Here is a 23,018-nt window from a genome sequence, read left to right on the forward strand (position 1 = left end):
AGTAAAAGATGAAAGTATAGTTAGTTAATTTCATATCTACAAACAAACAAAATCAAATTATTTGAAACACTTAATTTTCTACCAATGGAATAGTTTGCCGAAACCGTTTTTTCGTTTTACAAATTTTTATTTGACTATTTTGATTAAGGCGTACACACTTATTATTACGATTTATAAATCGACAATATTTATCTTTAATTCTTATAGTCTAGATCTTCATTGGACACTCATAATGATTTCTCTTTGTCTGTGAGTCAACCTAATATAAAAGTCTGCTAGATTTGGATATAACACTTCACACATTGTTAATGTTCCTTGATTAGACTGTTGATGGTTGTTTTTCTTCTTTCTGTAGGAATGCATGATTCACATCAAGTTTGCAAAGTCCATGGATGGAGTGGGGTTAAACGTTATTTTTTATTAACTGGTAAATGTTAAAGAGATATTCTTAACTATGAAAATACTTATAAAGTTTTAATAAAATATTTCATAGATACAACACCTATTTGATATAGACGGTTGGCTGTAGATTTAAAAATCATACGACAAACGGAATATGGCGTTCGAATTGTTACGGTCACTTACGAAGTTTACTTAAGTTAGATCCATATAAACCTATGGATCTTTTGAATACACTTATTTGTAAAAGTAATCAACTTAAACCTGCATTAAGATCTTTGGATATTGTCCTTGTCGATACTCAAATTGATTTTGAAAACTGCATTTTATACTGTTATGAACAATACTTAAATTTTGACTAGCACAAATGCATGTCTTTCTTAGATTATCAATAATGTCTTGACACCATCCCTTGGTTTTTTTTCACTTTATTTGGTGGCTTAACGATTAATGTTAAGGTTTTCTATTGTGAAAGTCTTATACATTATCTCGAGATCCTCTGATCTCAGGTCAGTATTCGATCTTATAAGACTCATTAGGGAGGAAGATTGAAAGTTGCCAGAAAAGCAAAACCAATAAGGAATGAAAAATTACCTTGTGATTGTTTGTGTTAAATAAAGGCAACAGTAGTATACCGCTGTTCAAACTCATAAATCCATAAACAAAAAACAAAATCGGGGTTACAAACTAAAACTGAGGGAAACGCATTAAATATAAGAGGAGAACAACGACACAACACTACAATGTAACACACACAGAAACGGACCAGGCAACAGACAAAATCCCACGAGAATAACAAATATAACATCGAAACCAAATACATGAATTTGGGATAGACAAGTACCGTGACACGTCTTATCGCAATGTGAATTTACACTCAAAAATAAGAGAAAACAATCGACGCAACGTTAAAATGTAACACATACAGAAACGAACTATAATATAACAATGGCCATATTCCCGACTTGGTACAGGACATTTTTAAAGAAAAATGGCGGGTTGAACCTGGTTTTGTGGCATGCCAAACCTCCCCTTTTATAGCCATGTGAAATATAACATTAAGATGATAACTCAACACCACAGGACTACAATATAAATAAATTGGAGAATACAATTGACAAAGAAACACACGAACAACAGCCAACAAAAGGCAACAAGTTGAAAATTTTAATACGCCAGAAGTGCATTTTATCCACACAAGATCTACTAGTGATGCCCAGATACAAAAGTTTGAAAGCCGAAACAAGCACAAAGTCGAACAGCATCGAGGACCAAAAGATCAAAAAAGTTGTGCCGAAAACGGCCAGGGTTTTATGTTTGTTACCAGAACATCCTTATCATTTAGAATAATTTATACTTTTGCAAACAGTAAATTTATAAAATTAAGTTCACAATTAAATGAAATAGATAACTATAAACTCTAAAATACTATTGGTCAAGGGGTAAATTTTGTTAAATATTTACTCGGTTAATCGTCTATCAAATAAAAAAAGAGCTATACAATAAAATGTTTTTATTTAATAACATAATTCCATATACAATATAGAGGTATTCCTACAATAAAAAGAAAAAGAATATCAGTATGCAAATAAATTTCTGTACAAACATTCAATAACATTGCAGAGAAAACAGTTCATATATGACTTTTAAAGCAACTACAGCTTCTTACAGTGATAAAGATACTAGTACTTGAGACATATCATACCGGCAAAATGTATAGTAAACAAAACGACTTGTGTAGGATGGAATTAGGTGTGGTCTTATGTTCGTTTTTATGGTCACTTCCAAATGGGTAAAAATGTTGGTATTTTTTTTCTCGCTAATTATCGTTTATGCCACAAGGAAGTGTGTTTAACATTGTTATTTAGAATAATAGATAAATTGTATTTGGTATTGTGTTAAATAATAATAAAATGATCATGTCTTACATTAGTACACTTTTTCTTTGACCGCTGGTTCGTATCCATCCTCTTCATCATATCCTAATTGTTAAAAAAAATGTCAATTATAGCAATAACTGATTACGTACAATTTTTTGTTTCTTATGTTTATGCAATATACAAATTTTGCAATGCATGCGTAAAGATTATAAGTTTTATAAAGAAGTTTCAATAAGAATTTTTCATAACTTTACAGTGCATGCTGTTGAAATCTAGTTAGGGACAACAGCAAATGCATGTAATCAGGCTCCTTAAAAAATATAAACAGTCAATAACACAAGAAAAGCCCGTTAAACATATTTCCATTCAAATATACATGAAACCGAGTTATATATTCCAAGAAAAACAACCTTACAGTTCACGTGGGGTGTATGTTGACCAAACCTTCTATAAATTCTGTAAATGGTATATGTATAAACATAAAAAATATGTGTTTTACCGTCGGTATATAGATCAAACAGGCGCCTTTTCTTTAGTTTTCCAAAGCATACGCTTCTACTATGATAATGTGAATAGCAATGACTCCAATACCTCCAGAATCGTTTATCACCACATGCCAGTTGGTATGCTACAAATAAATTACATGATACATATTGTTAACCACAACTTAATATTAACGATTTTCGCAGTAACATAATAACGCGAATATAAATTGTAGGTAATATGGTAAACATTAATCTTCCCTAATGTAACACATCTAGAATTTTTATTTTAAAATTTTTACAATGCTTGTTGTTTAGTTTATTTTTGACAAGTGCAGCTATATCTAACCAGGTATAAAAAAAATAACCCATGCATGCGTCTATTTTTGTAGTAAAGTATATATCTTTTCTATTTGAGATTAAGTTTATATGGATACGACTTTCATAAGTATCTTATATTCAGTGTTAATTTGAGATATTAAAAAGACTGTCAGTTCGAGGAAAACACGAGATGGGATGTATATGATTAATATATAATTTACTTTTTACAATGAAGTATTATTTTAAAACAGTTTGAAAAGGCACGTAATATAAATGATGAATTGCATATTTCGTATCTAGTAATAATTCGCCAATTTGCATATTTCGTTTCTAGTAATAATTCGCTGATTTGCATTAAAAGTTAGACAGGTTTAATATGATGAGCGACATTTATTTTCTAAATGAGAAATTATATTGGAAGTAAAGACACGACCCTGTGACGTGCAGAGAATGTAAATACTTTTTATTTGAAATATTAACATTGTTATAGCATTTGTAGGCATGTTGAAGTAACAATTATTGTGGACGTTAATATTTTTTGGTCAATTCAATTGTTTTGATCAGTTGTTCTTACCTTTGCCACCATATGAAAATCTGTGCTGTCTGATTTTAAATCCATGATATTTCTTGTAGTAATCTATGTAACGTACATGCCTGTGACTGTGTCTATGACGATAAGCATAACTATGTTTCTTGAGATTATACTCGTGTTTCTTATGGAGATGTCTCACGTTCAACTCATGCTTCTTGTTTTGATACTGACGTGTATTCAAATGCCTCTTATGTTGATGTTCAACAGTTGACAAATGATGTTTTGTGTGTTTGTGGAGTCGTTTAACATGATAATCTACGAGTTGTTTAAATCTATTTATATGACTTCTAGCCTCGTTTGCAATTCTGCTGACGTGTTTGTTAGCCTGGTGTTGAATGTGGCGAACATGTTTATTTGATACATGAGATATTCTCGCTACATGACTCTTGGCTACTCTATGGATTCTTCTTGTATGGTGATGAGCAATTTGTCTGTGCCGGTACAGGTGCTTTCTCAGAGCATGATGGTCTGTAAAACGATAAATAAAATATATGTACTGATAGTAATGATTATTGTGGGTAAATTTACGATATTTCAATTATGTTTTAAGATATCAGAATTAATAGAATAACGAAAAATAATAACCCGATTAAAAATTGATTTCGTGATGAAATAATCGTCAATGTCAAATACCTTAATTGCTTGTGATGATAGTTATCAATGCATATTGATATGTAAAATGGTAGTAAAATCGTAGATTTCCGCACTCTTAAATTTATTTTAAAAAGTAAAAAAAATTTAGAAATTCAAAATATAAAAAAAGGATAAGAATCATATGTAATGTGTCTTCGATAAAGTCTTTAAGCAATGCAGAATTAAACGTATTTAGTTTCAATTTACGTTTGAACATTTATCTCCAATGAATCTATAAAAGAGAAGATAATTTTTCATAAAATGTATATTTTGAACTGAAATTATGAATAAAAAAAGTATAAAAAATCAAACAAAAATAATAGTATAAGCAACAAATACGAATATATCTCCTGTCATATAAAGTTTAAAGTACATACGTCTAACGTATCTATAGAAGAGATGATGTCTTCCTAGTCGTCTAAAACAGGTCCCTACACTATGATAACGATGATAACATTGTCCCCAGTGTCTATAGAATCGGCTTCTGCTACATTTCAGTTTGTATGCTGCAATTAAAAAATGTCTTTTTTTCAAAACTGTCGAATGCTTGAAATGTCCTGAAGAGGATTGTCAAATAAGACAGCTCAATGAAAAAAAGTTAAAATATATGAAAAAACTACTAAAAAGTATACTACAAACATTCATTACGAGTTGTGTAAATAAATCACAATTTAAAAAGTATCGTGTATGAAATGTAAAATATGAATTATAAGTTATTAATATTCTTATGTTTTCATACTATTTGCAAATGGCTTTGTGTTCTTTGTTTACAAATAAACATACATTCTGGACAAATTGCGGATCACTGCTATGAATATAAACGACCAAAATGGTTACTGTGTTAATATTTCCGCCATTGACGTTATCCCTTTGAAAATATTTAAGTATTTTTAAATTCGCTCACCAATTCCGTTGTATGAAAATCTATGATGTCTTATTCTGAATCCATGATGGCTATAGTAGTAACTACGGTCATATATAGGCCCGGAACTGTAACCAATTTCGGAATAATCTTCTACATAATGATAAACATAATAGTTAAACTCAATGATGGAAAGGTTTTAAAGCATGTTTTCAATGTTTCGATGTAATCATTCACAATTAAATATTTAATGTATACCAGTTTTTTCATATTAACCAGCATCCAGTTTTAATTTCACGGAGAACATTTTGAACAAAATTTATCCTCAGAATAAATGTTTCGTTACGGTTTTTTTTTTCTTGGTTCATGTCGAAAAATACAGTAAGGTTAAAAAAACGTGGACAACTAACTGTTAAATATAATAGGACCAACATTTCATCGAATTTGTAAATGAAACAAGAATAACAAAGAAAATACATGCTTAAGGTGGAACCTAACACTACAGGCATAAAATCTGTAAAATCAGATAAACGTTTTAATTACGTTGTGTTGTAAAGGGTATATTAAGCTTCTCAATGATCAAAATTAGGCCGTGTTCACACCAAACTCCATGTACAGTAAACTTGTTTACAATTAGTGTAATGCACTGGACATTGGTTTCACATTAAATTTGTTCACATCTATACACCTTGTTTAATTACCTGTGCATAAGATTTGTTCACACTTGTAAACTCTATGTCATTTAAATGTTCATTACGTAGAATCGAATGAAAAGTTTTCGAACAACTTTTCTAGCAGTAAGGGAACGACCATTTGACTCTGAATAGGGGGAATGGAAATATTCCGATCCCCAATTGGATAAAGAAAACAATTGTGGTTCTACAGATGATAAAAAATATTGTGAATCAAGAGTTTCCCCATACATGATAGAGTTAAATGTAACAGTTTGAAGAAAAAAAATTTGATTACCAGCATCGAAAAAAAAACCCGGAATAAAACGTTTGCACGGAAATAATTCTGACTCAGATAAATAAACAAAATACCCCCCCCCCCCTCTTTTTTTTAAAGTTATGTGGTTGCTTCTTTATGAAAGCCATTTTGATGATTTGCAGTAGTTTAAAGATACTAAAGATGTCTCGATTCAACATTAGAAAACGTAGGCTGGAACAGCGTGCTTACAGACGAAGAGGGAGGATTGATATATTAGGGATCACTATATTTCTATCTTTTCTGTTTGTTCAAATGGTACTCTTCTCCAAGAAGTATTTGGCAAAAGGGTGGGGGGTAATTTTTTTTTTAACTTTAACTAAGTGTAATTTCAAGGATCCGAGATACTACACATACAATACATTTACCTCACACTTTTTAAGTAATCCATTTATGAGTGAACCGCTGTTTGAGTAAAGACCAGTGGCAAATATTTCTGTGTAAGTCAAATTTATTCGGAAAGACCTTAATTTTCAAATGAATTATGTGTTCGGCAATGATGCTGCTTTGAGTCTTGATAAGGGCTTTATAAAGCTACGTTAAGTTTTATTTCTAAACAAAACAATTAAATATATCAAGTTTAGACAAATATTTATGTAAGTAACTTTATAATAATTGCTATAAATATCCATTGTATTTAAAAATCGTTTCTTCTTTAAATATGCACGATGAAACTAATGTTTTGAATGCCTATTTTTATGTACACTTAATCTACACAAGGCCTACATCGAGTATCGATTGCATGTAGACAAAACATGAATTACACTACATGTAAACATTGAGTTTGATCAATGGGAACTTAATTTTGTTTAGTTTACGTGTGAGTTACACTTACACAACACCGAGTTTAGGTCAATGGGAACACGGCCTTAGTGTAATTTTTCTGATAAAATAGTAGGTTCAAATTTTATGAAATTTTTATATTTTTGTCATAGGGTGAAAGTGAATACATTGTAAAAATTTTATGAAAATTCAACGAGCCAAATTAATCTTAGTGAAGGTGTTTGGTACCACCTTAAGGCCGTGCGCTGAAGTAAAGTCATTTTGTCTCTTGCGGAGAGTTGTCTCATTGACAATTATACCACAGTTTTTTTATATATATATTTAAACTGTCATTTAATAGTATACCTCCGCCGTATCTATAGAATAGATGTTGTCGATGTAGCCGTCCAAAGCAGCTTCCTACACTGTGGTATCGGTGATAACATTGACCCCATAGTCTGTAAAATCGGCTTCTTCCACATTTCAGTTTATATCCTGAAGTTTTAGAGATTTTCATTTCCAGATGTTTATACTAAAATACTACTGAATTTCTCAAACGAGTAAGTTATATGAATTAAGATGAAATATGAAGATCATTTTCAATTTTTTACTATTATTTCTAGCATTGCATTTAAATGGAAATTGTATAGGAATGTACGATTTACCCTCTAATATACTTTACACATAAAAAAAAGAATTTCCTAATATTTTAAGATTCGCTTACCAATTCCGCCATACGTGAATTGATTATTTCTAATGGTAAATCCATGATGGCTCTTGTAATAAGCAAAGTCATATGTAATTCCGCTGCTATAACCAGCTCCGTACGCACTGTGAGTTACACTTGAGTAACCTGCTAATTATATAAAACCAGAAAATTCAAAATTGATATTAAAAAGAGCTGACAAAAAAAATCACATGTTACTAATCGTTTGATAAACATATTGATTCTGAAAAGAGTGACGAAAGACACCAAAGGGACAGTTAAACTCATAAATCGAAAATAAACTGACAACGCCATCGCTAAAAATGAAAAAGACAAATAGACAAACAATAGTACACATGACACAACATAGAACAATTTAAGAATAATCAACACGAACCCCACCAAAAACTAGGAGTGATCTCAGGTGATCCGGAAGGGTAAGCAGATCCTGCGCCACATGTGGCACCCGTCGTGTTGCTTATGTGATAAAAAATCTGGTAAAAAGTCTAATTCGGTAGGTCAAATTCATGAAAGGGAAGGGGATTGTAGTTACGACGTAAGGAACATATCCGATATCATTTGTGAAACGGTTATTCCATAACGGTCAACCAACTCGTGATGAGGTCCCTAAAATTAACGATGGGACGATTTCAACTTCACCATTTGGAACTCTTGGTTTAATAGCTTTCTCTAACTTTCATATAAAATAATAAAACAAAATACAAATAAATACTTTGTGCATGCATTAAATTTCTGTCTTTTTACCACTTTTAAAACAAATTATCTATTTAGCAATCACGACTAAAAAAATATTTTTCCCTCGAATTTAAAAAAAACATCAGTACCTTTATTCTTATTTAAACAGATATCACTCAAATCACTATTTTGAAACCAATGATGTAAAAATATTTGGCAGCAAAATGAAATTAATATACTCTAAAGAATAGCCTAATGTTCACCTAAGGGCATTTATGTTTTAAACCAAAACAAAATACTTCAGTTTTAAACTTTAATTTGTATGTGGTATACATGATATATTTAATATGATTACCATTGTAATATGAAAACAGATGTTTTCTTCTTAGGTATCCAAAACATCTACCAACACTATGGTATCGACCATAACATCTGTTCCAATAACTGTAGAAACGTCTCTTACTGCAACTCAGTTTGTAATCTATGTGAAATAAAGACACGAAAAGTAAGAACATACCAATGGGCAACAAAAATTTTAAGCACAACTAATATAGAAGAAAAATCTAAATTACAATTTACAAAAACGCCGCAGGGAAATATGTTTCTATCTGCCAATCATCTAAGCCAGTTGGAATGAGAATGTTTTAAATGCCTGGCAATCGCCTGTCTTTATGATGAGTTCTAGCCATACATTATTGGAGAATGGACAAATTTTCAATCATTTTTAGAATCTTTTTAAGAGAAAATCAAGCTTTCCATGGACGAAATCACGAAGACATTGCTATCAATGGCCGTATAATTGTGACATGTACCTACTACTACATATATAGATTGAACATTTAAAAATTACTCAACTTTTCACAAACTTCTTTATTTCGGCGAAAAGTGATAGATGTATAAAAAAACTTCGAACACTTTTTTCTCAATCTTTTCAATAAAATAAAATACACATTTATATTCATATATAAATGAGTTATAAACTGTATATATATATATACATGTATATATTATATCTATACTATTAAACGAGAAGACCTCATTTTGGGTGTCGCTTCTCTTCCTTCCACAATAAATCAATCATCATGCCTCTGTGTCCTATAGGTAACATGCATAGTCGCATTTGTCATCCATTCTTATGATTATTCAGATTGAGTTATTTTGGGAGAAAAACGACAAAAAAGGAGTCCGGATATGATTCCGTCATCAGACTGACTTTTAGTCATAGATAAGACTTCCGGTTTGAAACATGCACAAACACAACCAATCGTATGATAGATAACAAAAAATCAAAAATAAATAAGCCTATCAAATCGTTCTCCATGTCATGGTGTTTAGATCGCAAGAACCACAACTATTATACCTCCTTATAAAGGACAATTATTTTTCGCGTTTATCTACATGTAAACTACGATTATACTACTTTAATATAGAGACTCTCTGTATTCTGTCTACTGTTTTTCCTTCAATTGTTTACTATTTAAGGGGTCATACCAGTTGCATATATATTAAAATAAGTAAAACATGTGACACATTTAAAAAAAACAATCGTATGATAGATAACAAAAATGAAAAATAAATAAGCCATTCAGAGCGTTCTCCATATCATGGTGTTTAGATAGCAAAAATAACAACTATTATACCTCCTTAGAGAGGACAATTATTTTTTGCGTTTCATTTCATGGTGTAAAGATCGCAAGAACCACAACTATTATACCTCCTTAAAGAGGACAACTATTGTTCGCGTTTATCTACATGTAAACTACGATTATACTACTTTAATATATAGAGACTCTCTGTATTCTGTCAGGGACTTTCTATGTTAGTATAGAAAGTCCCTGATTCTGTCTACTGTTTTCTTTGAAATGTTTACTATTTAAGGGGTCATACCACTTACATATATATTAAAATAAGTGAAACATGCTTAACTTCATCTTAAACTACCTCGACCAAAAACTTTAACCTGAAGCCGGACTGACGGACGACCGACCGAACGAACGCACGGATGCACAGACTAGATGGGGCATAACAATTTATTGTTGAAAGTGAAAATAGTGATTTGGCAAAAATGAAAGTAAGCCGTAGAGATTAGAGGAGGCAGGGCCTTTTTCGGGCGTCGGGATCGGGTGTTTTGAAACTCGAGATTTGGGGATTGATCCTTACGGGATCCGGGAATATATTTTTCGATTTCGGGATTTCGGAATATGAATTTCTTTAAATTCTGCATCTCGGGATTTCGGGATCAGGACCCCTCCGACCACCCCTCAAATTAGCCTTAGTCGGTCTTAGTCATTTATACAAGATTCATATCCTACCATTGGCATGTTAGTAAGACTCAAAAGAAAAAAAGCACTGATGGATTGTCCTTGAAGCATATTTTATTAGACTTATAATGGACTATATATAAGCAATTACATTTATTTGATGTTTGAAATATAAGCAGTTACATTTATTTGATGTTTGAAACAGTGCAAATTTTTAATTTGATTTGACTTTTACCAAAAAAAGCATTGTAGCAAAAGAGACGAATAATTGTGGTCTGAGGCCAGAAACACGAAAATAATTGAATTTAACAGAAAGGAAACAAATATCGGACTTTGGAAAAAGGGAGAGGGCTTTTGATACCTTTTATGAAATTCTTCATACATAATATCTTTTTAAAAAATAATTCTACAATAGTTCACAAGCTGTATGTGCCCGCGATTTCGCGGGTGTGTTCTAGTATTTATTTATAATGTAACATTATTATTAACTTTTTGTTTTTATTTTATTATTTTTAAGTGATGAAGCGAATGGACACAACTTATCGTCAAAATCAGTTCCAAATATATAATTTCATACGGTTATACAGTTTATCTTGTTTGTTGCTCTGTGTGTAAGAAATAGTTAATTCTTGCTTGTTTTTCATATGTATAGATATATAAATGACTTACATTTTCCTCCGTATCTGAATCTCCCGTGGGAAATCTTAAATCTTCGGAAACGTGTGTACCCGGCAAGGTGCATGTGACCATGATATGAATGAGGTGATCCAATCAGATGTCTTTTCCTCAATACTGACACACAGGTGCTTGCATGATGGAACTTATTGTAGCAGGAAGTCATATAACGAATGAACTTTGATCGTCGGCACCCAAATTTGTAATCTAAAAAAAAGTTTAGTTTATTCTAGAATAAGGGGATTTAATATGATTTTAAATGAGCCACCCATTCAAACAGAGACTATAGGAATATACTGTGAATATCTATATGTTACCGTACGACCTTCTACAATTATCCAAAAACATACCGTTTGGTAATTAAAAATAGAGAAACAGCAATTCTGTGCATGCTCAAATATGTGTATCATTGAAAAGAGAACTGGTTTGAATACAAATAAGTTTTGAAGACAAATCGGCATAATTGGGATTAAATTTTGTACACAATTTGTTTATATTGACAAACAGCTGCTCTGTGGGCAATGCATTTTTATTTTAAATATTGGAACCGATTTAATGTAATATGAATGGATGCATTGTATTATTTAAAAATGAACGAATTTAGTGTTGAACTTTGGTTAACTACTAGAAATATATGTACAAGACATACAAAGAGATAAAGCATTGTCGAATTTCTTTTTCTTGTTAGCTCATTCGATTATAATTAGTCAATTTTAAACAAAAATGGCACTTACATGATCTTCCGTAAACAATGCCTCTCTTTACAAAAGTTACACCTAAGCCAAATCCATGACCATATTTATGGTAAACGTGTCGTCTACCAATCAAACCTTGTTTAATCAGACCAGGGAAACAATCGCCTATATCTCCATAATCTTCATAACAGGAATTTAGTGCACCGTACAGTTTTGTTGAACTGCAAAGACGTCCATAGTCTGACATAAAAAAAAACTTATTATTATAAATACATGCATTTACACATTCAATGCAGCTCAGATCTAAAAAGAAAATGATAAAGAAAAAAACCGATTCAACCTGGAAAATATACAATCATTATAACCATTACTTTTAGAAAGTTGTCTTTCTTGTTCATAATTATTACTTTTCATTCAGTATTTGACACTGAAACATATTAGTTCTACAGTAATTTTGGGAACATTTTGAATAAAAATATGTTACTTGCACCTGAAATGAACAGGTTTTTTTTACTGCCTGTGGATTTTGTAAGATTTAACTAGAAATGTAAATACGAAATTGCCTCATTAGATTTCTAAGTAATATAATCCCGAAAAAAAAATAGTTCTGCAACAAAAGTCTAGTGCAGTGTATAGTTGACTTACAGAATCCATTATATCTGATTCCACGGCCGATAAGTTCAACGCCAAGTCTGTGGAAACGATTGAATATGCGTCCTACATGAAATCTGTAGGCATGTCCTGAAAGTCAAAGACAATAGCGAAATATTATAAGATCTACCTTAACTGTAGGAAATTGTGACATCAAAATATAGTGTGACCTTTGATATTATGATTTGGTAATGAAAAGAGACACGAAGCAAACTTAAATGTGAAAGACACAAGTCGACAGAAATAAGCATAATATATTTGCAGATTCTATTAAATTTTATATATGTATTATTTGTTTTATCTTCAGTATTGCCAAATAAATTTGAGTTTGCCTTTCATAAATATCTGATTTAAATGGAGTTATGTGCTTTGTTTGCTGAATTAATATCAATTTAACACAGCAAAAGTCAAAAGTTACAAATTACTGATTCAATTGAGTCAAAAAATGACTGATAAAAACATATTTGGTACATTTGATCTTACCTTTGCCACCATGTGAAAATCTGTGATGAATGAGGCTGTGACCATGACCATAACGATAACCATGTTTCTTAAGATAATATTCGTGTTTCTTATGGAGATGTCTCACGTTTAATTCATGCTTGTTGTTCTGATACTGGCGTTCATTCAAATGCTTCTTATGTTGATGTTCAACAGATGACAAATGATATTTTGTGTGTTTGTGGAGTCGTCTAAGATGGTAATCTACGAGTTGTTTAAATCTATTCATATGACTTCTAGCCACGCTTGCAATTCTGCTTACGTGTTTGTTTGCCTGGTGTTGAATGTTGTGAATATGTTTGTTTGATACATGAGATATTCTCGCGACATGACTCTTAGCTACATTATGGATTCTTCTTGCATGGTTGTTAGCAATTCTTCTGTGATGGTACAAGTGTTTGTTCAGAATAGCATGAGTGGCTGTAAAATGATAGAAGCATATATTGTACTATTGCTATATATGTCATATCGAGCTCGTTTTATGTAGTATGCAATATAAAAATGTTCAAGATTTTTTTTTTTTATGCAAAGCATTCAATTGAGAAAATAAAAATAAAAACAACCATGTTAACAGCAATTTATAGTATTCAATACAAATTGATAGAACCATTAAATTTCTATAATAATCGATAGCATCAATGATATGGCTGTAATTTTATTTGTTGCGAAGTACATTGTGAAATGGAACAAATGAATAAAAAAAAGGTGAAGAATAAATTAAAAAAATAAAATAGTATTTTATAAACTTTTCTCGTTAACACCATCAACAGTTCCTTTCTCAATTTCATTTTGTAAGGAAGTGAAATAGATACACTGTCATATAAATTTAGAAAAATGTACCTCCAACGTATCTGTAGAAGAGATGAAGACTTCTTAGTCGATCAAAACAGATCCCCACACTATGATAACGATGATAACATTGACCCCAATGTCTATAGAATCGGCTTCTGCTACATTTCAGTCTGTATGCTGTAATTAAAATCTATCTTGTTTCTAGGGTGTTGAATTATAAAAAAGCAAGATTGAGTCTTAATTAACTAAAAGAACTGCATACGATGAATCCTCGGTTATTAATCATGATAGAAATATTGGATATAAAAATATTCATAAATGGGAGCAATTAAAAAAAAAGCAATGGCAAGTATTATGATAAAAATTAATATATGAAATGTTAGCAACTTCTATTATGATGTTATCCATATTCATATTTTAGCCACTGTCTTTATTATCTTTATTTGCAAATACACAAATGAGAAGCAGTTAATTGCTATAACTTTATACAATCATATTGGGGTTTTCAATTTAACTTAATGTATTTTACGAGTCGGGCATCAATATGTTTCCTTTATATGGACATTTATGATGTCTTATTCTAAATGCATAATGGTTACTGGAATTACTATAGTTAAAGGTAGACTCAATACTCCGTGTACATTACTGTCATTGGGTATAATCTTCTTATCAAATAATATATGCTTTCTCAGACGAGTCTTTATGATTTAATCCACAGTACTGAAGTATGTTGTTTTGTTCGATCATATTAACATGAACATTACCATTTAAAATTGAGAATGGAAATGGGGAATGTGTCAAAGAGACAACAACCCGACCAAATAAAAAAAACAACAGCAGAGGGTCACCAACCGGTCTTCAATGTAGCGAGAAATTCCCGCACCCGGAGGCGTCCTTCAGCTGGCCCCTAAACAAATATATACTAGTCCAGTGATAATGAACGCCATACTTATTTCCAAATGTACACAAGAAACTAAAATTAAAATAATACAAGACTAACAAAGGCCAGAGGCTCCTGACTTGGGACAGGCGCAAAAATGCGGCGGGGTTAAACATGTTTGTTTTACTATTCTTTCAAAATCATTGCATTAAAATTGTATAGGAACGTAAAATGTTAAATGTCAGCTGTTCATTGTTATGCATTTATGCATTAAACCACCAGTGTGTTTACCATTTTGTCCCTTATTTTACCTTACTTCAATATAGATCTACTAATGTTTCTAGATTTACTTACCAATTCCACCATATGTGAATCTATTATGGTGTATACTAAATCCGTGATGACTTTTGTAATAACCATAGTCATATACAATTCCACCATGTCCACTCCTGTAACCAGCTCCGTACCCACCACTTGAGTAACCTGCTATTTATATTAAAATGGAAAATTAAAAACAGATAGTGAAAAAGATGGGGAGAATCATTCAACATTTAAATATTCACTTGATAAGTAAACTGATTTAGACAGCCACAAAAAGTAATCGAAACAACAAAACGAAATGTCAATGCATATTAATTTGAAAACAATGTTTTTTGCCACAAATAAGATTAATTCACGCCTTTACAATGTGAATTTTCTACCAATTTTAAAATAAATGTACTAAAATTCACTACTGAAAAGTCATTGATGTATACATGATTAGGAACCTAAAATTCTATGGACCACTTACTAGTAATAAAAACAAAAACAGTTCCTTGCATTTATAACTTTGAATTTGTAAGTGTTACATGTGCCTGTCCCAAGTCAAGAGCCTGTAATTTAGTGATCGTCGTTTGTTTATGTGTTACATATTTGTTTTTCTTTATTGTTTTGTACATAAATAAGGCCGTTAGTTTTTTCGTTTGAATTGTTTGACATTGTCATTTCTGGGCCTTTTATAGCTGACTATGCGGTATGGGCTTTGTTCATATTTAAAGGCCGTCCGGTGACCTGTAGTTGTTAATTTCTTTGTCATTTTGGTCTCATGTGGAGAGTTGTCTCATTGGCAATCATACCACATCTTCTTTTTTTTAAATGTACATGTAATTACCATTATAATATGAAAACAGATGCTTCCTTCTAAGGTATCCAAAACATCTACCAACACTGTGGTATCGACCATAACATCTGTTCCAATAACTGTAGAAACGTCTCTTACTGCAACTCAGTTTGTAATCTATATGAAATAAAGACACAAGAGGCTAGAAGATATCTATAGAACAAAAGAAATATTTAACAGAATAAAAAAAGTGTTTTGAAAGACTACCGATCGTCCACCCCTTATGATAAGTTATAACCTCATACTGCTTAGAGAATAGACAATTTGTCAATCAATTTTACAAAGTCATCAAGAACTCTTTCAAGATTTTAAGAGCAAAAAAAAAGTTCCCTATTGCTGAAAACACGGAGATATCCTATTCAATATATGTATGATTGAAGCATATATACATAACTACAAAATAACGTTGAGCATTTATTTTGTACTCAACTGTTCACCCGTTTATAGTGTTTCGGTACTTTTCTTATTTTTTGTTTTGTATGTGGTCAATTGTTTATTTTCGTTTGTTTTTGTGTAAAATATACATAACTTACATTTTCCTCCGTATCTGAATCTTCCATGGGAAATCTTAAATCTTCGGAAACGTGTGTACCCGGAAAGGTGCATGTGACCATGATATGAATGAGGTGATCGAATTAGATGTCGTTTTCTCAAAACTGACACACAGGTGCTTGCATGATGGAACTTATTGTAGCAAGAAGTCATATAACGGATGAACTTTGACCGACGGCACCCATATTTGTAATCTGAAAAATAATTTTATCAAAAATAATCAGATGTGTAAGATTGGCAATGAGGAAACAATCAGTCTGATCCTAAAAAATGAGCCTGTTAAAAACGATGGGCCACCATACTGCATTAAATGATCATAAACCATCATACCGTTCGGTGAATAAAGAAAACAGGTTCGTCAATGTGTTAATGCTTGAAACGGTTCAACGTACGCAAAATGTATACTTAAGATAGCTAAAACTATTTTCAAGTGTTTCAAATTTGCAGCTGAGAGATTACCCAGTCAAACTGAATTTACGTCAAATAACGAAAAACATGTATAAAATCTACATTTTTTACATTCTAATCCATATAACATATTGTCATTTTTATATGGTTGGAGACAATCTCATCAGTTTTAAAGATTGAAACAGTTGTAATTAAATGCGATAGGGTAAATTGCATTTCCCTTGTTCCGCAATACTTATTGAATAATTACTTATCATTTCTAATCACTCATATAACGTGGGGACACTAATTTTTAATTTAAATCAATGTATCTAAATGTTGGTAAACTAATAAAATATATGTTCAAGACGTAACGTCAGACGATGTGTTCTCGTTTACTCATTCGAGGAATATTTTTCAATTACAAAACAATAAATATGTACTTACATGATCTTCCATAAACAATGCCTCTTCTCACAAAGGTGACACCTAAACCGAATCCATGACCATATTTATGGTAAACGTGGCGTCTTCCAATCAACCCTTGTTTAATCAGACCAGGGAAACAATCCCCTATGTCACCATAATCTTCATAACAGGAATTTAGTGCACCGTACAGTTTTGTTGCACTGCAAAGACGTCCATAGTCTGCAACAAAAGACAAATGAATATAACATGAAGGGTAGCTTAGACTTAATCTTAATCTATAAAGACAATAAAAAGAGACACAAATTTACGGTCATACTATGATAACAATCACTCAACGGAAGAACTGTTTTTTGTTCATTAATTTCATTTTTATTTTTCAATCAATATTTGACACTATAAAATGTAGAATCGAAATGGGAAATGTGTCAAAGAGACAACGATCAGATGAAAGTGTAAAAAACTGCCCAAGGCAAAACAGTGAATAAAAATTCCCGCAGTCAGAGGCGGGCTTAACTGGACCCTAAACACAAATGTGTACTAGGTCAATGAAAAAGACGTTACTCAAAACACCGAAACATATTAATGACAAAATTTAAAAAAAAACAAAAAAACCCAGACATACATGACTAACAAAGGCGAAAGGCTCCAGACTTGGAACACGCATAATTGTTCCTTGGAATTTTTGCAGCAAAATGTATGATCTTTTACCTTTTTATTTATTAGTCCTTTTTCGGTATTTCTTACCTTTAATTATAAAACTTAAAGTTTCATACAAAATGTACCACACCTAAAATTCATTGACATTATAACAGTCCCGTAAAAGTTTCTTTCTTAAAGTCGAACGTAGTGTACAATATTACTTACAGAATCCGTTATATCTGATTCCACGTCCGATAAGTTTAACACCAAGATTGTGGAAACGTTTGAATATACGCCCTACTTTAAATTTGTAGGCATGTCCTAAAAGTACAAGACAATAGCAAAAATATAATAAAATATATGTTCAATTCAGGGCAATAAAATGCACATAAGAACGAGCTTAAGTGCTTCCAAAGCAGGACGAAAACCCAAGCTTAGCTAACCTTTTTTCTGTAATATGCACAAATAAAAAAAATAAACATATTGCTTTGACAACGACTGTGAAGTCGACATCAATGTGAACTGTGTCGTTAATAACTGTTTGGACACGGAGTCGGAATTCCAATTATACCAATAAAGTTTGTTCATGATATAATCAGTATCCAAAGAGATGATATTTGTTTAGATCACGGCGTTGGCGTTACTTTACAGCTGTATTTGAACATTATATATAATGCATTACAGTTATCAATTTGGTAATGTTTATGATTTTTTCATCACGTATTCCCAAGTTTTGATAAACCTTAGAACTGAAAGTAGAATCTGCCAAATCCGTGTATTTTTAGCATTGTTATTAAAGGGAATTGTTTTTTCTAAAATGGTAATTGTTCCCTCTTTTTATGATGAACTTAAAATAAAAATCGGTATGAATCAGACTTTAATGAGACATACACCAGACGACAAAATAGAAATGGAAATAATCACTTTTATTTAGATTCAAATACCTATTTCTTTTTTTGTCAACTGATTACATTTGTTCATATCAATTTTCAAAGATGTCAGAGCTTTCATGTATTAATTCTAATCGGACTCTCAAAGATCACAAGAAATGCCTGTCATTGATAAAAAGAACATGTTTTCATTTCGTTAAATCTTTGATATAAACACACTCCCGAACAACACAAGCATGCCTTTAAGATGAAGATAAGCAATAAAAATGCAGTCTTTTTGGTTATTGTGTGGGATTTGCTCTGTTTGTACTGATTTTGTGTTATGAATGAATACCTCATACTCTTTGTTTTTCTATTATGAAAGTAAAATATGAAAGTTAGAACAGCACAAAAACACTGATGATGGCCAACGATTAACTCATGCGCATCGATACTGTCTTTTTTTCGAACCAGATATTCGTTAATAATAAAACAAAAACACGATTGGTAATAAAGTTATTACCTGATAAAGTAAGGGAAGTTGACAAAAATAAGTACACAAAGCCAAATAACACGAGTACAGAACTAAGGGCATCACTTAGTAAAATGACGAATTTCCTTTACATACTAGGTTAAATACATACAATCAGTACTTGGTGTAGAATGAGTATATAGCATATCATCTTCTGAGATTATTTCAATTATTCTCTCACTTAATATAATAATTTGGAGATGCAGTATGACTGAGACAATGAGACATTTATCCATCACATATTCAAAATGTTCACATGACGTGCATGTATTCAATCAACTCAATATCAGACGGACACAAAAAAAATATAACGCTCAAATAGTCATACCAGTAATAAGTTTGTGCCCAGCATAACCGGCATGGTGACCATGAGAAACATAGCTTGAGCTTGAGTATGAACTTGATTTAACTACTTTAGGTTTGTAGCTATAGTCTTCTTTATTACCGGAATAATAGTCTTTACTGCCATACCCATTCGTAGCTGAAATTTGATAAAAAAAAAAAAAAAAAAAAAACAATTATGAAACAGAAATAAAAATTTGTAAATATAGCAACTTTCAGATTTCCCCCCGATCTTTTAATGTCCATCACAGATACATGTAATGTGCATATTATTTAAAATATTAGATAAAACTATAAAACTGTAAAAAAGACTTGCCACTGGAAAGTATTTTACATCTTATTCCAGTTTTCTAGTAACCTTTTTTTTATATATAAAAAATGCTTTTTTGTCACACAATGAATTACATTTAATTTGATTGAAATACGAAAATAATATGTGCTATCGTTGACGATGATATCCCTCAACAGTTCATTTCACGCACATTTAAACTGAACTTATTCATAAAATTGTTTCTCAACTAAAAATTACTGTATATCAATTAAAAAAAATATCTATTTCTATATCTTAATGCCGATGTTATTTATTAGTCCAAAATAGTTTCTATTGGGTTTTCTGCTAGTTTATGTGTTTCCCTCGATTTTGGTGTGTGACTTTTTTTTGTTTTGGCTTTATCGCTTTATGATTTTTGAACAACAGTCAAATAATATTTCCTTAATTACAAGATCTTATACAAAAAACGAAAAAAAAAAAAAATATGTATAACTCTTAAGGTACTGAATGGCTCTATAGAAAAAAAGATTGATATTTTTTTTTCTATTATATAAAAAGCTTTAACCTCAATTTTGGTTAGATGGAGACATTCCAGAAAAAAAATTCTGTACATTGTACACACGAGTCGCACATGAGATGACTTTAAATTAATTTATATATAGTTAAGTTTCTGGGACATTTCAAAACTCAAAAGTCTGCAATCTATCGAGTTCTGAAAGTTGTTTAATCTTTTGTTTTTACTTTTTTTGTAAATATTTTTAGTTTTAGTACTTGGAACACACAAATAAAAAAAACTAACTGTCTGAAGGCAGTTAAGGTTTGAATTTAAGCTGACCAATAGAGAAAAAAAATCAAACTAATTATTAAATTAAAACTTATCGAGAATACTTACATGCAGCAATCGCTGCAATGAGTAGGACTAGTATCCCACAAGCCATTTTGACGGATGATGTTTTATCAGCCAAAGAACCTTCTTATATACTAGATTCAAAACCATATGTTGCATCTAAAATGTTTAAGTACAATAAACATATTTGTATTTTTTTCTTGTTGTATGTTAACATGTAGTATAAAGTCTGATCCGGTGTTGTATTTCCTCCTCAGAAACTTTATCAAAGTATGTTTCCAATTCATTAAGATCAATTACGACATGTAATCTTCAGTCATCTTATATACATATAGGGGGATCGGTACGCATAGTCATGATTTTCCAGAAAATTAAACCTTCCATATAATTAGGTGAAAAAGTCATAAAAAGGCCACAAACAATACTGCTACATTTGTGTAGGTAGCCATTATAAATAAGTCAATGAGAGTCAGCGTTGAAATTTCACCTATTTTGCAGTCATTCCGAAGAAAAACTAGATTTCATTTGAATATATTTGTTAATATATTGTTTCGAAACATAAGACCGAGCAAATAACACAGCAATGTCATATTTATAAAATGTTTATACAACATTGACAAATTACACATGTTTGCATCGATTTCTATTAAAATTGTTGATTCTCCCAAGGGTGACTGGGGTACAGAAATATGATCACTTGCTCTCCTCCCGACCGGCAGTAAAACGCTTGCCGTCCGTTTGGCTGTGCGGGATGTATCAAGTTTGCAGTCACGTCCGGACAGAAGGGGGACGTTAAATCCGATGTCTCGTGTAAAGAGAGTGCCACGCTCTTTGCACGTTAAGAACCCTTACAACAACTCTTTAAGGGTTACGTAGGTGACCTGTTGAAAGCAAAATTTATGTCCCTATCCAATATACCCTCATTTACCAGTGGCAGTCCAAATTTCTCCGACCATCATCCCAGATGGTCTATATTGTATCAAAGAGGGACGAAAGATACCAAAAGGACAGTCAAACTCATAAATCTAAAACAAACTGACAACGCCAAGGCTAAAAATTAAAAAGACAAACAAACAACAGCACACATGACACAACATAGAAAACTAAAGAATAAACAACACAAACCCTATCAAAAAACTAGGGGTGATCTCAGGTGCTCCAGAAGGGTGAGCAGACCCTGATCCACATGTGGCACCCATCGTGTTGCTTATGTGATAACAAATCCGATAAATAGTCTAATTCGGTAGGTCACATTCATGTCAACCTACCTATTGTATTTATTGTGAACTTGTTCTCGTCCTGAATATGCATGAAATGTTTGCCACTGGACGTTCAGCAACCAACAATCAATCAATCAATATAAATTGTTGATTCATTAGAACTAACAATAATTCTTGTCAATGACGTAAAATGAAAAGTTTTGGAATAAGGGTGCTAGAATGGTTGCTATATAAATCAAAATGTGTCATGTTTGCCTGTTACCTTAGAAATTGACCATGTGATTATTGGACACATAATATCATTAATATTTTGGTTCAGGACCATATGGACTATTAACCAGACAATACTTTAAAGGTCAGGCATTACATTTTACGTACCAACAAATCAACATTAATGGGTAAAAGGCCTAGCAGCCATTCAATTGTAGTAAAATAGATCGTAGCGATAATTTATTTTTGAATTCATTGAGAAACAAATCGAGCAAATTTATCAAACAAGCAGTTTTTCTTTGTATAAATCTTCCAGAAAACGCATTTGGTTCGCCGCATTGTTGAATGAACTCACTCGGTTGTCCAGTTTAGTTATTCAATATCAATTTGGACCAAAATGAAAAACAAAAAAGAACGAATAAAATTGCACAGAGGACGATTAATTTATATATTGGGTTAGAGATAATCACATGGTTCTCGTGTGGTGGACAAATCTTTTTTACTCATTATAAGACTAGTTTATTTTAATATTGTTATCGTCGAAAAAAGGCAACAGTAGTAAACCGCTATTCAAAAATCATAAATGCATTGAGAGAAAACAAATTCGGGTTACAAACTAAAACCGAGAGAAAGCATCAACTGTAAAAGGATATATTTTTCTGCTGTGAACATACTTATTTCGTTTTTAAAGTCACTAGAACACACCCGCGAAATCGCGGGGAAATAGCGCTTATGTAAACTGTAAAAAAATATAACTGGTATAATATGGACATACATATATATATA

The 23,018-nt window shown here is 31.6% G+C and overlaps 1 protein-coding gene across 8 annotated transcripts; it reads right to left on the reverse strand.

Annotated features, from left to right (window-relative positions):
• Window positions 1-1,897: 1,897 nt before the first annotated feature.
• On the reverse strand, window positions 1,898-21,031 carry LOC139514310 (uncharacterized). 8 transcript variants are annotated; one of them, XM_071303392.1, is made up of 21 exons: window positions 20,844-21,031; window positions 19,671-19,823; window positions 18,167-18,262; window positions 17,321-17,521; window positions 16,468-16,680; window positions 15,926-16,051; window positions 15,130-15,261; window positions 13,944-14,072; window positions 13,086-13,523; window positions 12,597-12,692; window positions 11,991-12,191; window positions 11,251-11,463; window positions 8,676-8,801; window positions 7,643-7,774; window positions 7,285-7,413; window positions 5,212-5,322; window positions 4,685-4,813; window positions 3,657-4,142; window positions 2,779-2,907; window positions 2,328-2,381; window positions 1,898-1,953 (listed from the first exon to the last, which is right to left on the reverse strand). In XM_071303392.1, exons 5-20 carry the CDS (start codon window positions 16,637-16,639, stop codon window positions 2,329-2,331), a joined length of 2,802 nt encoding a protein of 933 aa, XP_071159493.1. In that variant the 5' UTR covers window positions 16,640-16,680; window positions 17,321-17,521; window positions 18,167-18,262; window positions 19,671-19,823; window positions 20,844-21,031; the 3' UTR covers window positions 1,898-1,953; window position 2,328. The 8 variants fall into 8 exon arrangements, with proteins under 8 accessions (XP_071159493.1, XP_071159488.1, XP_071159494.1 ...); XM_071303387.1 differs by having other exon boundaries at window positions 20,848-20,981; XM_071303393.1 differs by having other exon boundaries at window positions 15,130-15,258; window positions 20,844-20,981.
• Between the last annotated feature and the right edge of the window lie 1,987 nt (window positions 21,032-23,018).

This window comes from Mytilus edulis, chromosome 3, assembly GCF_963676685.1.
Source record: "Mytilus edulis chromosome 3, xbMytEdul2.2, whole genome shotgun sequence".
In the NCBI taxonomy this organism is placed as follows: Eukaryota; Metazoa; Mollusca; class Bivalvia; order Mytilida; family Mytilidae; genus Mytilus; species Mytilus edulis.